At 34.6% G+C, this 16,604-nt stretch overlaps 1 protein-coding gene across 1 annotated transcript in view; it reads right to left on the bottom strand.

Moving 5' to 3' along the window:
• CC2D2B (coiled-coil and C2 domain containing 2B) overlaps nucleotides 1-16,604 on the bottom strand; it is a 96,082-nt gene that overhangs the window by 41,021 nt on the left and 38,457 nt on the right. Inside the window, exons 13-19 of the mRNA XM_067709881.1 lie at nucleotides 16,266-16,371; nucleotides 15,952-16,070; nucleotides 15,174-15,351; nucleotides 12,363-12,513; nucleotides 11,068-11,215; nucleotides 6,722-6,860; nucleotides 5,375-5,578 (exon numbers count right to left, since the gene is read on the bottom strand). Coding sequence (XP_067565982.1) covers nucleotides 5,375-5,578; nucleotides 6,722-6,860; nucleotides 11,068-11,215; nucleotides 12,363-12,513; nucleotides 15,174-15,351; nucleotides 15,952-16,070; nucleotides 16,266-16,371 — 1,045 coding nt within the window. The remainder of the gene's footprint in view (nucleotides 1-5,374; nucleotides 5,579-6,721; nucleotides 6,861-11,067; nucleotides 11,216-12,362; nucleotides 12,514-15,173; nucleotides 15,352-15,951; nucleotides 16,071-16,265; nucleotides 16,372-16,604) is intronic.

Below are 16,604 nucleotides of genomic sequence, written 5' to 3' on the forward strand. Positions count from 1 at the left end.
GAGTAATGATTGAGAAAAAATTTGCGATTGAGAAAATTATAAGAAAATGTAAAGACGATTGAGAACAATTCTTCATGCATGCATTTACCTGGTAATCACTAGAAACAAAAGAAATGGAAAGTGGTAGAGTATAAGGGTCAAGAGAGTGGGATTTGGAGGCCATAGTCCTGGATTCACGTTGGCCCGGCCATTTATTAACTTTGTGGTTTGGGAAAAAGATGATTAACTACTGCAGACCTCAGTTTCCTCTTTTGTAATAATTATAATATTACTGTTATTAATATGTCACAGGATTGCTGTGAGATTTAACTGAAACAATATCTATAAAGTGCATGGCATACAGTAAGTAGTCAAAATATGCTGGCCATAATCAATAACTTTAACTTAACATCCAGCAGTGGGTCTAAGATTATTTGTCAGGATGCTTCATCTATATAATTTAGAATAAATTGCATCTGTTATAGCTGCATTTGTGGGATACGTTCCTAACTGCACACTGAAATCATTTTACATTATAGAGAGCATTAAAGATGACACAAAAATTATGAAGTATCTCTTACCTTAAGTAGATAAATTATCTGAAAGTAATTTATTTGTTTTTCTAATTATCCACAAGAAATCTTGAAATTAATCCTGTTGACAAGTAACATTTTACCTAGGGATATATTATATTACTATTTCATATCACTTTATTTATTTTAAAAGTATTAATTTATAGGAGTTACTTAAATACTCTGGATACTAATTTTTATTAATTAATATATAATTTGAAAATATCTTTTCCTAATCTGTGGGGTTTAAACTTTAATATTATCAAGTTTATTAATCTATTTCTTTATAATTTATACTTTTTGTGTTTTGTTTAAGAAAGATTTTCCTGCCCAAGATTAAGATATACATTTAAAGTTTTGCATTTCATGTGTAATCTTCATTACACATAGTATTTATTTCTTTTGTGAGGTCTGAATCTAATTTTACACCATTCAAAAATGTTTTATAATTTTCTCCATCAAGTTTTTGTACGTGTTTTGTTCAATATATTCCTATGAATCTAAGAGTTTTTATTGCTACTGTAGGGTGTATCTTTGTTAAGTTACATTTTTAGTGAGTTTTTGTTGGTGTATAGAATGCTATTTATTTTTTGTTTTTAATTTTTCCTCAAGTTTTTCAAACATACAGAAAATTAGAAAGAATGTTAAAATCTATGTACCTACCCTTTAGATTAAGTAATTAATATTTTGCCATATTTGCTTAATCTGTTGCTTTTGTTTTCTTTTTTTTGGCTAAATATCTCAAAGTATAAATTACAGACACCATGACACTTCATTCCTAAATAAATACTTCAGCATGAATCTCCAAAAACTAAGGACACAACCACAGTGCCATAATCACAGACAACAAAACTAACAATTTTCCAATATATCTACTATTCAATTATCAATATTACATAATAGTCCAATATCTAAATTTCACCAATTGCTGTTTTTTCACCAATTGCTGTTTTTTCACTATATATATATTGTATATCTCCATATATATAATATATACTTTTCAGATTTTTTTCCCATTATAGGTTATTACAAGAAAGATATGGATAAAGTTCACTGTGCTATAGAGTACACCCTTGTTGTTTATTTATTCTATATATAGTAGTTTGTATCTGCTAAGCCCAAACTCCTAATTTATCCCTCCCCCACCCCCTTTCCCTTTTGGTAATCATAAATTTGTTTTCTATGTCTATGAGTCTGTTTCTGTTTTCTAAATAAGTTCATTTGTATCATTTTTTTACATTCCACATATAAGTGGTATCATATGATATTTTTTTCTTTCGTCTTATTTTATTGAGAACAAGCTTTACATGAGACAGCCAAATGATGGCTTTACAAAATTCTAGAAAATTGCTACTGATTCCAGCCCGGAAATTCCTAGCAAACCTAATACCATCAAGGGACGTATGTGTATGAGCACATAATTGCACAGCTCTCTTTTTAAGACTTTGTAATGCATTTCCTAAATTGAAGGTGATATCATATGGTATTTGTTTTTCTCTTTCTGACTTACTTCACTTAGTATAATAATCTCTAGGTCCAACCATGTTGCTGTAAATGGCATTATTTCATTCTTTTTATGGCTGAGTAATATTCCATTGTATACATATACCACATCTTTTTTATCCATTCATCTCTCAATGTACACTCAAGCTGCTTCCATGTCTTGGCTATTGTAAATGGTGCTGCTATGAACATTGGGGTGCATGTATCTTTTCGAATTAGAGTTTTCTCTGGATGTATGCCCAGGAGTGAGATTGCTGGATCACATGGTAACTCTATTTTTAGTTTTTAAAGAACCTCCATACTGTTCTCCATAGTGACTATACCAATTTACATTCCCACCAACAGTGTAGGAGGGTTCCCTTTTCTCCACACCCTCTCCAGCATTTATTTAATTTGTAGACTTTTTGATGATGCCCATTCTGACTAGTGTGAGGAGGTGCCTCACTGTAGTTCTGATTTGCGTTTTTCTAATAATTAGCAATATTGAGCATCTTTTCATGTGCCTGTTGGCCATCTGTATGTCTTTGAAGAAATGTTTATTTAGGTCTAAAAATGATGACTTTTTAAAGAGATCAAAATGCAACAGAGAGAAACAGTTGTACTTGCTAGCCAGTTGGCCCACATTCCAAATTTGTCTGATTGTTTCTTTGTGGTGTCATTTAACTTGTTCCTTTATTCCTCATACTTCTTGTAAACAAATTAGAGGAGGAGGACAAGGGGGAGGAGAGGGGGGAGTAAGAGGGACGGAAGAGGAGGAGGAGGGGGACAGGCTGAAGATGTCTCCAGGCATGTGGGATCTTAGCTCCCCGACCAGGGATGGAACCCACACCCCCTGCATTGGAAGGCGAAATCTTAACCATTGGACCACCGGGGAAGTCCCTTGGGCATTTAAAAGGAGCATATTTTTTCCTTCCTTAACTCTGTTAATGTGGTAAATTATATTAATAGATTCCTTGATTAGATTAGCTTAGCTCTGTTATCTGGAAATAAACCCTACTAGATTATGGTGTATAATTATATATTTATACATAATATATTGCTTTTTGATTTGTTAAAATTTTATTAGTAATTTCACATCTATGCTCATAAGTGAAATTGACCTAAAATGATCATGTTTTGCTTTCTTTGCCCAATTTTGGCATGAAGGTCATCAACCTCAGAAAATGAGTTGGGTTGCTTTCCCTCTTTTTGTGTTCTCTCAATACTTTGTATAAGATAAGGAAAGTCAGCAAAGCCCCTAGTTTCAGAAGCAGAAATTCTTCCTTTTTTATGAAGTTATATCCTCAATTATGCTGAGCACTGTGCTTTGCCCACAGTAGTTTACGGAACTGTAGAATTGAATTCAATCATTGAGAGAAGCAGGAGGAAACTGAATAACTTTTCAGCCATTCTAAGCCAAGGGCTTCCCACTGCAGTTTACTAACTGAAATTCCTAAGGTCTCAAAACAGATGAATCACAATTAAAAGTTGAGCAATGCTTTCCAAAGCCAAATATCAATTGGTCTGTTTGTGAATACATATATTTCTACTCACCCATGTTTGTGAAAATAATGAATAATCTGCAAATCCTATGACTATTATAGTCATATGTGCTAACTGGTGGTGCCATGATATTATCATTGAAAAATCATTGACTTGCATTTCCTCTTTCACCTCTGAGCCACACCAAAAGAGATTCTCAGACAATCCACTTGGTTCAGCCATGAGCGTCTTCCCACTATTACTTGAGTTTTAAATGTAATGAGTCCTGTATAGTTTTGTTTGTGTCTCCTCTATATTAGGGTATAACAGCTAAAGGATGGCTGAGTGGCAACAACAAGAAAAAACATAAACCTTTTTATAAGTAACTTTTACTATTTTTAATATTAAGTGGCTTGCTGCTACTTCCCTTCAGTCCAGAATCGAAGGAAATCAAATATCAAAAAGTTTATCCGTTTTTTATCAATTGATAATAATTCACCAAAGTTAATAAACCTGTTATAACCAATTTTAGTATAAGGCATTCACTCTTTCTGACCCATAAGATGTATAAACCTCAATATCCTTCATCAGCATCTGCTATCTTTAAGTTGGCTGACATCACCCTACAGTGGTAATTCTACTACACAGGCATTTTCTTCAGAGATGGAACATTGGTTTCTTCCTTCTTGAACCATCTCTTTGCAAGCACAAGTGTTAGGATTAGTACAATTGTTTTTTTCTACAGGAATTAGCTCTTATAATTCCATTCTTTTAAGCCTAGTGGAGTGCTGGTAAATGTTTAACAGCCAGTTCTCTGGGAGTGGGAGGGGAAGCCCCAATTTGCAGCATTTGTTGATTTATGGTGTAGACATTCTCCCAGCAATACATTTAAAGCAACCAACATGAAATCACTGAAGGAGGAGCGGGGAAGAGATGCACACAACAGGCTCTTACCAGCTGGTGCCAGCAGGCTCCAGCGCGCCATCACTACACAGCATAAGATGAACTTTTCTTTCTTTCTTTTTTCCCCACATTTTAAAGTTTCTGAAATTGAGATGTGCTTTATAATCAAGTGTAAGTTTAATGTGGTAGTGTCTCTCTCCATTATCCCCCAAAGTTGCCATTAAATTGGTGATATATTTTACAATAAAACCCACAATATTTACATAAATTTATAATATACTTAAAAGAGTCTGGCTGTGAAATAGGTTGTTGGGACAATTAAGTTGCAAAATTAAGCTAAGGACTTTCTGAAATTTGGGAGAGCTATACATTTTTAATGCCTAAAGAAAAGGGGATCCCAAAAAAATCAAGAAAGAAAAATTCCCATGTAACAAGCTCGACTTAATTGTGAAAGAGAAAGTATTATCAACATGGACATGACTGTTGCCTATCTATGTCCAACATGTTGCCTAATATGTCCAACAAAACATATTGTTTCGAACAACTGAATATAACAATAACAAAAAAGAGACTCACAGATATAAAGAACAAACTAGTGGTTACAAGTGGGGAGAGGGAAGTGGGCAAGGGCAATACAGGGGTAGAAGATTAAGAGGTACAAACCATCATATATAAAATAAGCTACAAGGATATGTTGTACAACACAGGGAATATAGCCAATATTTTATAAATAACTATAAATGGAGTATAACCTTTAAAAGTTGTGAATCACTATATTGTACACCTGTAAAACTTATATAAATATTGTTCATCAACTATACTTCAATTAAAAAAATTTTAAGAGGGGAAAATTGTTGTCTACAGATTATCAGTTTAAAAAAAAATTAAGATAGATTTAAAGCAGCAAAACGTTAACTTATCATAGAATAAACTATATTCAAATAGAAACCAAGTACCTGGAAGAGTAAATCTGGAATCTCTCTGTCATAGAGAGGCATTTGCGGCAGAAGGAAAACATCTAATTGACCTGCATTTCTAAGCTGCAATAGCTGGAACCGTTTACTCTTTTTCATTTCCTCTTCAGAAACAAAGTTAAATTCATCTTGCAACTGTTTGAGACGAAAATACTTTGGAATATCCTGTTCTTTATGTTTCATGTACTATAAAACACAAATAATGTAAAGTCTTTACTTAAAATATTAATTTTTTGAAATTCAAGAATTATTTCAAAACAGTTTTTCCCCCTAACTGTGAGATATGAGAGTTGCAATAAAAATAGGAAATGGAGCAACTGAATCTGTACAGAAAATCTGAAAAAAAAAAAGGCAGAATCCGGCCTATGAAGTTTCTCAGTCTTTTCCTGGTCATGATTTATACAGAAAATGAAAACATCTGTACTGCACAGTGGGTTAAAAGAGGAGAGTTTTTGTGTCTGGTTGCCCTATGAGTCGACAGAGGCTCAATATTTCCATACACATGTAATCAATTCAGCACATCAGTTGAGAAGCTCTGATCTGAAGAAACTTAATTGCAATAATCTATGCATGCACTGCTTTATTCAATAAATGTAAATGTGAGTACATGGTACATGCAAGGAAAAGTGCTAGCTGCCATAAGAGAGACAAAGATTTACTAGTTGTAGTTCCACAAGGAAAGATAAAGCACATGAACAAATAACTAAGGTAAAAGGCAAAATGGTATTAGAGCCATAAGAGTTTATAAAAAGAAAAAAAGTTAACAGGACGGCAAGGGAAGAAAAGCCCATATCTAACTGAGGTTGCCAAGGAAGGATTTACCCAGACTTGCAGGGTGGGTAAGACAGCTGCTATAGGTGCGCTTCTAAACAGAGGGAACGACATGAATAAAGGTATGAAGAAAGCCTGTTGGAGCACACACAGCAGTTCAGTTGGCTGTAAGGAGGAGTAGAAGTGAATAGATAATAGAGTCTTTGAGGGAAGGAGTGTATCTATAAATCATCTTTACAATCCTCAGCGTTTAATAATATGGCAGGCATTCAGTAGATGTACAATAGATGTCAGCCTGGATGCAAGATGCACCAAGCAAGGGCTGCTAAATAGTGGCAGAGTACCAATCACCAGGCCTAAGGTAGTAATTATTTCAGTTGCTGAATTTCTAACTGCCTTACAATACTATAAACTGTCTGAAAACTCTATCTGTCCTCAGATTTACTTTTAATGCCTCCTAATGCCTAGAAAAATACACTGCAAACTGTGGAGGAGTGTAAGAGTGTAGAGCTTAAGAAATAAAACATATTTACAGTACAGATATTTGCTGTAACTTACCATAACAAATTCCATTAAATCAGAATATTCTGGATTATTTGGGTCAATTCTGACCTCATTTGCCCATTCAAAAAGCTTCTGTGCATTAATAAGCCATGGAATTCCAGGAACACCTCTTGCATCTACATCCCTAAACACACTAACATAAAGGAAAATATTTTGTGAACTTCTATATAATATGCAGGTGATAAATCTGTTATATGGGGTAAAACCTACCCATTCCAGGTATTTAAAGATAAAGCTTATCCTGTGTTTAAGGATAAAATAGAAGGTTTAGATGTGATATCTTTCCTGGTTCTTCTCACTTTCTAACTGTATCATAGCTTTTTTTTTTTTTAACATCTTTATTGGAGTATAATTGCTTTACAATGGTGTGTTAGTTTCTGCTTTATAACAAAGTGAATCAGTTATACATATACATATGTTGCCATATCTCTTCCCTCTTGCATCTCCCTGCCTCCCACCCTCCCTATCCCACCCCTCTAGGTGGTCACAAACCACCTAGCTGTGTATCATAGCTTTTTGATAAATGTCTACCCCTCCCTTAAGAGACAAGTAAGCTTCTTAAGGGTAAAGTCTGTAAATATTCATCTTTGCTATCTAACGTCCACAATATAAAAAGAATCTTTAGGCTATATCTTTACAGTTGAAACATAATATAGAGTATGTAATACAATTAACTGGGAAGTAAGGGCCAGAAGAATATCTTTGGTCATATGAGGCCATCTTCAGAAGTCAAGAGAGCTATAAAAGATGGGCTAGACTCATAATGCATCCTTAGTGACCTCAACTATAGGCTAAGTGAAGAAGGAATTCAACCCTAAACAGTAAGGGTTTATTTTCAGCCATCAATTATCCCAGTTATTTAATCTCTCTCTTCACAGATAATTTGTTTCATCATGTAGAATTAGAGCAATTTGGACTAGAAGATTTCTAAGATCCTTTCTGTAAAGTACTCAAGAAAAATTCCAGTCCATAAACTAGGATTCCAGAAATACAGTTCTGACTCAGATTCAATAATGTCAACCCAAACATGGACATACATTTTACACTGTCTACTTTCCATCAGTATCTATTCATATTTTTACGATGAATCTTTGGAAGCTATTGCTAACAAAGCCAATGTATGGTATGATAGGATGTTAAGCAAAATTACAAACAGATAAAGTTTGAGTGAGTATTCTTCCTTTCTTTAATTCCTATGTCTGCTCTCATATTTAAACTGTTTTAAGGTCTTTGTCATAAGAGATATCTAGGGCCTGACACCCTTAACACCATCATGTAACAAATTTTCCTTCTCATGGGAAGATTCTTAGCCCAGGTCCCCTAGAGAACAAAGGCTGAGGTACAGTTTAAATGTCAAAGAATAGATTAGGGAGAGAAACTTATCCCATTATAGCCTAAAAAATTTAGGTTGTAATTGTATTTCAAGGTAGTCTCCAGATTTCTGCCTCAGGTTGTAATTGTATTTCAAGGTAGTCTCCAGATTTCTGCCTCAGGTTGTAATTGTATTTCAAGGTAGTCTCCAGATTTCTGCCTCAGGAAGTAATAAAGACCACAGAACATTTCCTGCCCTTGCTATATTGATTCCCCCAGCTGGCCCTACAGGTGTTTAGCTGTGGGCTATGGCAAAATTCCTCAGTCATCTGCACCCCCTCCTTCACAACCAAATGCTAAGCAAGTAATATAATTCAGTGATATTAAGTATACCCACAGTATTGTACAACCACCATAACTATGTACTTCCAGAATTTTTCATCATTCCAAACAGAAATTCTGTACCGTTAAACAATAACTCTCCATTCCTCCCTCCCCTCAGCCCCTGGCTTTGTCTCTATGAATTAAGCAAAAAATTTTTAAGTTACCAGGGAGAAAAGACAATGTACAAAATACTAATGTTTAAACTGATGGCAGACTTTTAAACAGCTATGACAAATCCCAGAAGATAATGCAACTATAGCTTCAAATAGGGAAAGTAAATATCAGCCTCAAATTTTATGCCCATCTAAACAATTATTCAAGAAGGAGGAAAATATAAATACATTTTCAGATCTACAAAGACTAAACAAGCTTGCTAGCCATGAAAACTGAATCATGAAAGGAGCAACTTTCAGCAAGTAAATCCAGAATGAAAGTCGTGGGAGGTAAGAAATGAAGGCAAACATAAAAGTCAATTAACCACATCAGAAAATAATTAACTAGTGAGTGTGAGAAAAACTGTTTTATGTTTTAAAAATGTATTAAACAAAAACTCTAGACAACATGGGATTGGAGAGGTGTGCCTAATGTTACACAGAAGCATTCTAAGATCTTCTTTTCGTTCACTTCTTTGTCTCTGGCTCTGTCAGTAGTTGATGAATAAATGAATGAATGAGTGAGTGAAACAGTGAATGAACACACTTTCTTTGTGCTCTCCTGTGGCTCCATGCTCTGACTCTCACAAGTCAATCTTGCCTTTTGGAGCACCCATCCCGTTCCTAGAACCACTGCTCCTCACCAGTCCTTGGGCTCCCACAACTGTAGAGGAGGAGAGTTCTGTAACTTCCTTCTCTGATCTCAGAGGCCCCAACTGTAAAGTTTTACTTCTAGTTCACTTTAGAAAGGACTTTGAACTTTGAAAACCTCTCCTGCAATTCATTCCCTGTTGAAACCTGTCATCTGTTCCAATCTTGCAGAATTACTCTCAATCTTTTAGAAACTTGAGTTCCCAACTAACAGGAACTGTTAAGTGCAGCATCACAGAAGCCATGAGACAAGAGACTTCAAGAAGCAAAACGAGGAGGACAGGCCAATGAATATGTCCAGAAGGTCCCTGGTAGCCTTCAGGAATAACTGAGTTGGGTTAAGGACGAAATGTGTGAATTAAAAGTAGAGGCAATGTATGCAGACCAGTAGACCACCCATATGAGGACTTGGGCGAGAAAAACAACCAGAAAGAGTTTTCAGGGTTTAATCAAACGCTTGGATTTTTCTTTGTTTCAAAGCACAGAAAGCTTCTTGGATACAAAAGACTTATAGCGTAGGAAACGGAAAAGTTGAAGAAAAGATAAGAAAAGGATATAAATATGTCAGCAGAATCCTAATGGAGACGAAGGAAAGTTCCAAATTACTTGTATAAAAGCTAGCTTTAGAGTGAGGAGAACAAACACCTGACTCCAAGAAAAAGGCAAAGAATAGTATGATGAGGCAAAGATTAAAAATAGCTGCAGTGGGGACTGTGCTAGGGAAATACTAAGAAACACAAGAAAATAATGGTTCAGCATATTAAAAGCTTATTCACTAGTTCCAAAATGAATTACCCTTATTAATTGTCCATTTTTCTCCTAAAACACCCTGCACAGCCTACCTCACTATCAACATCCTGCACCAGGGTTATAATTTATTATGTTTGTTGCAATAAAAGAATTGCACTTGTTATAATCCATGAACCTATGTTGACCCATCATTATCACTCAAAGTCCATGATTTACATTAGGGTTTACTCTTGGTGTCTTACATTATATGGATTTTGGCAAATATGTAATGACATGTATCCACAATTATAGTATCATACAGAGTAGTTTCACTGCCCTAAAAATCCTGTGTGCTCTGCCTGTTCATCCCTCTCTTCCTAACCCCTGGCAACCACTCACATTTTTTACTGTCTCCATAGTTCTGCCTTTCCCATAATGTCATATAGTTGGATATAGCCATGGTTTTTAAAAAAATATGTGTTTAGATGGGGAGGGTAAAGGCTATCTTCTTGTTATTATCATTCACTAATTTTTAAATGATGGGATCTTTTGGTCCTTTATATATACCGTCTTACTCAAACATAGCACAATAGGTAAGCCAGCATTATCATCGTTTTTATAGAATTTTACTTTACTTCTAGTAATCCTGTTTGTGGATGTGGTCTAGCAGTTAATCCCAATTCCCCTAGGAAGTCCTGGGATATAGATGAAATTTCTATGTCCAGCAATTTCTTCCAGCAAATTGATAAGGCAAAAAATGATTCTTTCATAATCCAGAACGACTGGGAGATATAAAGGTCCCAGAAGTAAAATCCTTCGGAGTCTTGGCCTTTGCCTACAGTTTAAGGACTGTGGAACTGCCTCTCTCATCATCCATGTGGCTCTAATCCTAAGCATTGAAGAGATACATTCTCTTACCTACAAAGATACTTATTGTCTTAGTAGAGTGATTATAAATAAAATATATAAATATTTTACATATTTATAAATACAAATAAAAAATAAAGCAACATCCAAGTAAACTAAACTGTTTCTAGAGTTTTCCCTTTTGTAGGTCTTGTGAGATGCTTTGCTGAGGACTGGCATTATTTTTCAAGCATAAACATTTATTACCTGCAGTAAGCAGATCTTAATGACTGTGACATAGGTGTCAGAGGAACACCATTTTCATCTAAGGCCCATGATAGAGAATAGCTTAGTTTTCCTGAAGTCAAAAGACAAAGTTCTTCAGTTCCGTTTCCCTCAAGAAGAAAGGGCACATCTATTTATAAAAGGCATTAAAAACAAATGAATATCTGAGCACATTACAGTTTTTTTCCCAGACTTTTACTTGTGGAACCTCAGGAACACAAAGTTTATGTCGACCATAGGCTCTAATCTTAGAGCTCTCCCTCACCTCACATCTAAGATCCCTCAGGTAGACTGCTTCAAACAGACTACAAAAGAGAGAGGAACATATTTATCTGGACACAGAAGTTTTTAACCCATTCTTTCTGGGAGTGGCTGCCAGCAAGAAAAAAATATTGGCAGCAGAAAAAGAGCTACTGTGTGTCTCCTTTCCTACATTCTTGAGCGTTCCCCCTCTCCTCATCTTCTTTCTGTCTTCAGAGAGCTTAACGATACTCCTTGAAACTTCTGCCAAGTTCCTAGTGCTCCCTAAAATTTTCACTCTTAAGTCTTTTCTGCTGGGTCTCCACAACCCTATTTTCTGCTTCATCTGGACTCTGTCTAAGCAGACTACATTCCTCCCTCATTTTCTGTTCTCCCCTGGTTCCTTTGCCTATTTGTTTTCTTCTCTCTCCTCCTTGCTCACTCATTCATACTCCCTTTCTTTTTACCAGCTGGATGCAGCAACTGCAAAACCCCTAGGAAGGTGAAAGAGAAGGGAGCTGGGGGAGAAGAGAAATGACAGCATTCTGGCAGACATGCTAACTTAAATTTAATTGCAGGAGGAGTAAAATCAATTGAACAACAATAAACAAAAACATCACTTCTTCTTTCCTCTCTCCTTTACCTCTTCCTTTCTCTCTCTTTCTCTTCCTCCCTCCCCTATTCAGTTCAAAGATGAATCAACCTGTCCTGGAGCATCTTTAAGATTTACTAAAGGATAGGCAGAGGCAGAGCAGCCTACGCATTCAGGAGTGGAGCTCACGTTCCAGAGAGCATAGCGCCCTTGTCTCAGATGTCCCAGGAAAAGCAAAGGGGCTAATCCCGAATTTTAGATATCCCAAAGATGATTCAAGTCAAAGTTTTAAAAATTAGTTTAATGTCTGGAAGAAGAACTTAATTCATTTTTAACCTAATACTGTAAATATAGGATTCCTTATTCATATAAATGACCCAGGGTCATTTAGGATATGGAACTCATGAAGAAAATAGGAGGGAAGAAACATTTCTAATAAACTTACTGCTTCCTACTTCTCCATATGCAGGTATGACCAGCTGATCAGAGCTAAATTCTACATATTCCAAAACAGTTTTGCTTTTTAGCTCTGTGTTTTTAGGTAAGGGTAAATGTAGTTTTGCCAATAAGCTTGTCCTTTTACTTATTTCATAAACCTAAATATAAAAGAAATGGTTGATAAATCACTGAAAGTACAAAATAGAAAAAGAACTAAAATAAAGATCATCACTAACATAATTCTTTTAAAAATACTAGAATGTAAAATAGGTATTGCTCTATAGCATTTGATCCACATGATTGTGAGAAAAGTAGATAATCCTAGGTGTTTAAAAGTATAATGCCTTTTACTGGTTTCAAAGAAAATCAATTGAATAAAAGGATTACAAATACAGTTCCGTGAATATATTACCTATAACACAATACCCGAATAACTCACTTTTGTGTAGCACTTTTAAAATTCTTTACCTCATTTAAACCTGATAAAAATTATAGGAAATAGGTATTATTCTTCCCACTTTGTAAATGAAGAAATGGAGTCTCTATATGAAACTATATTAATTTTTATTAAAAGTGATAGAAACCCAGGTGAAGTGCTTAAGAAAAGGGGAGATGTGCTGGCTCATGGAATCCAAGGACAGGTTAAACAAGCTATGGGGCAGGGAAGGGAGGAAAAGTCCCAGAATGAGTCAGGGAGGTGCTGGGTAGACTGTTCCATAGATGTCCACTGGGTACTAACCCAGGTCTTCTGATTCTGTATGCTGTGCTTTCTACTATAGTTCCATCACTGCCATAACTACAAATCTAAAGTTTTTTCAACAGAAAAATCTTATTTTGACTTATACTGTGTTATTAGTGTTTGGGGAAACAGTGGTATGTGTTCTAAGAAGAAGGAAATGGACAGTGGGGGGTGGTAAATGCCCCGTGAAAGATAAAAAAGAATGTACCAATCAAAAGGATAGTTGATTAACCAAGAAAGCAGGGGAAAAGGAAAGACGAAGAGGCAAATTTTTTCTGGTCATCTAAATACTGTCCCTGTAAGAGTGAATTTAACCCAACACATTGGTCCCTTTGACAAAGGCCTCCCTAAATACAGAAATGTTTGTAGGGGTTATAGCTAATGGACTTAAAGTATTTAGGTCTGTGAAAAAATTTTCTTACTGTAAATTAGTAAATTGACTAAAAAGAGACAACGAACTGATAAATATATTCAGATATTGAATTCGTAATCTGATTTTACACATCGTCCTTGTAAATTTATTTAGGGTATGTAGATGCATTCTCATGGAACTGTTAAATCCAGTTTCTGAGACTGCAGAGCTGGAGGCCAGATCCTGGATGGTAGCAAATGTAAAGGTAGCAAATTCTACCTGGAATCTCCCCAGAGACAGACTTGTCTCCTAATGGAAGCTATCAACACCACTGTGTGGCTGAGATGGAGTGTGAAGAATGAAAATAGGCATTATAAGTGGAGAAAGTAGAATATTCAAAACTCTAAGTAGGAAGTTGCAAGAATGTATGGAAAAAACAAGCAGTTCAGTTTGGCTGAAGTGAAGAAAGAGTAAAGAAGAATAGTAGGAAGAAAATTATAAATGTAGGTTAGAATGTTAGTCTAGGGCATATAGATTTATTTAGCAAGTTTTGCACTGCTAATGGTACAACTTATCCCTAGATAGATTCCTTTCTTTCCCTGCCTCTTGTTTTGTTAAGATCATGTGCTAATTCATGGGATGATGAGGGATTCAAAATACACACTTATCTATTTTGGGAGGGGGCAGATTTTAAACTTCAAGTGGTTGGATTATTATATCACAATTTATTTTAGGTACAATAGTAGGAAAGTATAGTCAATATATTTTTTAAATAAAAATTTCAACAGAGGTACATTTTAAGATGATAGTAACTTGACAGCTCAGATGAACAAAATGAATACAGCTTTTGATCAGGGATAGCACAAAATTATTTTAGGCATTGAAAAATAACTTTGATTTAGATTTGTAATAATAATCTTCTCCCCACACCTCAAACTCCACCCCACACTCACATACACAAATCTTTTTATTTTTACTTTTATTTATTTTTATTTTTTTGTTGGGGTATAGTTGTTTTACAACGTTGTGTTAGTTTCTACTGTACAGTGAAGTGGAGTTCTCTGTGCTATACAGCCGGTTCTCATTAGTTAACAAATCTTTATTCCCTCCTAACTTTTCTTTCAGCTCTAGGTACAAGTTTAACCCTTATATTAACCAGCAAGACTTCTTGTCTAAACTCCTTTACTGTCTCTAATTTTTCTCCATCATCCTATTTTCTTCTTCTTTTAGTGAAGGAATTCTTATGGTGGGGTGTTTGGGCAGGAATCAGGGGTCTGCTGTATGTGTGTTCTTTCATCAGATTCTTAAAGGGATCCAAAATTTTTTTAAAAGATGAACAAATATATCGAGACTGATATCACCAAGTTAAGGTTGGGGCAATTTGGAGAAATCATTCAACACTTACAATAGCTATACTACTCATAGTTTAAACAACCCTCTTCCACCTCACTAACAAATGAATAATAATGCTGCACATCTAGGGTTGGCAAGAATTTCAGCAGGATAGACGTATTTAGAACAACTACAAATCAAATAATTTTGTACTTACAGCTATTAATAAAAGACTATTGATGAATTATAAATATATTATTTATAAATGTCTATCCATATAGATCAGTCATCTCAATATAAAAGAACTTACTTATCACATATAACAGTAACTAACAAGAAATTTAAAATTATGTATGTCATAAAATAAGATACAAAATTAAATGACAACGGCATACCTCCAAGCAAATTGTTTCAGGCCAATATATTAACTGAATATTGAAAATTTGTTGAAACATGACTTTAAAATCAAACTGTAGGGGAGATACTGAAGTGCAAGAAACTTGTTTATTGTTGTATAATATTTTAATAAAATATTTAAGCTTCTGAATTTTGGCTCTCCTCTTTTGTTCATGCCTAAAAATTAAATAAACCTTTATTGGACCCTTGAAAAGCAAACCAGATATAAAATATTATTCTTTTCAAAATGTACCTCAACATGTTAAAATATGATCATTTTAGAGGACAAATAATATTTGAGCCCAATAACATTTGCCTATATGTGGATAAAAGCCTTTCCTACCCCTCAAGTGTTTTTTTAAAAAGACATTTACTCAAAAATACAAAAAGAACTAAAATTAAGGTACCATAAATCATTCAGCTATTTTACTAAATTATAACTTAAAGAGATTATAGCACTTACCCATTATGTCTCATGAGAGGAGAAAGCTGAGAGACTTAGGAATGGGGGTGGCGGAGCTTGAATTGAGAATTCAAAAATATTTTCTAACTTTTAAAAGACACACACACACACACACACACACACACACACACACCCCATGTCTTCAATAACCTCAAGGAAGTGGCTCTAAGTCAACAGGCTTGCTGTGTCCTCTTAAACTCAGCATGCTAAGTGCCTGGTATATGGTACTCACTCAAGAAATCTAACGTTATTAAAAAAACAATACAATTACTAGACAATATATAATGAAGAAATAATCTTTTAAAAATGCTTACAGTGAACATCTAGATAAGTTTGTTAATTCTGCTGTGAAAGAAATTTGTGGCATCAAGGTAATTGGATTTATCCTTTCAATATCTATTTCTTCAAATTCTGAAGCTAAATATGAGAAGTTCTAGAAACAGAAAAATAAATATATAATTTATAATGTAAGTTCATTGCTTAGGACAATTATTCTTAAAATTAAACTTTATTTCTTATATTTGTCATTTTCTTGGGTAACTGTTACAAATACCAAGATTTCCTATTCTACCAAACAAATATTATAACTAGTTAAGATGAGTTGAATGTTATTTTGCAATATAAATACCTCCTGTTTCTCCCCATTCTTAAATGCTTTTCCTTCAGTTTTCTTCTGAGTCTCATATATTTTTGACAATTCTTGTTTTTGTTCATCACATTTATTCATTTTCATCCTAATTAATAATAAATAGAATTATTTAAAGCAGGAATAATGGATTTGAGAGTTGTTAGATATCTTGCCAACACACACACACACACACACACACACACACACACCCCACAATTTCTTACATAAAATAATTTTACATCCCAAGGAAATTATCAATATGATACACACACATATATATGTATATACATAAAATTTCATAAACTTGTTCTTAGTTTTCACAGATTTCTCCCTACTTAG

The sequence above is a fragment of the Pseudorca crassidens genome, chromosome 16, assembly GCF_039906515.1.
Source record: "Pseudorca crassidens isolate mPseCra1 chromosome 16, mPseCra1.hap1, whole genome shotgun sequence".
NCBI lineage: Eukaryota > Metazoa > Chordata > Mammalia > Artiodactyla > Delphinidae > Pseudorca > Pseudorca crassidens.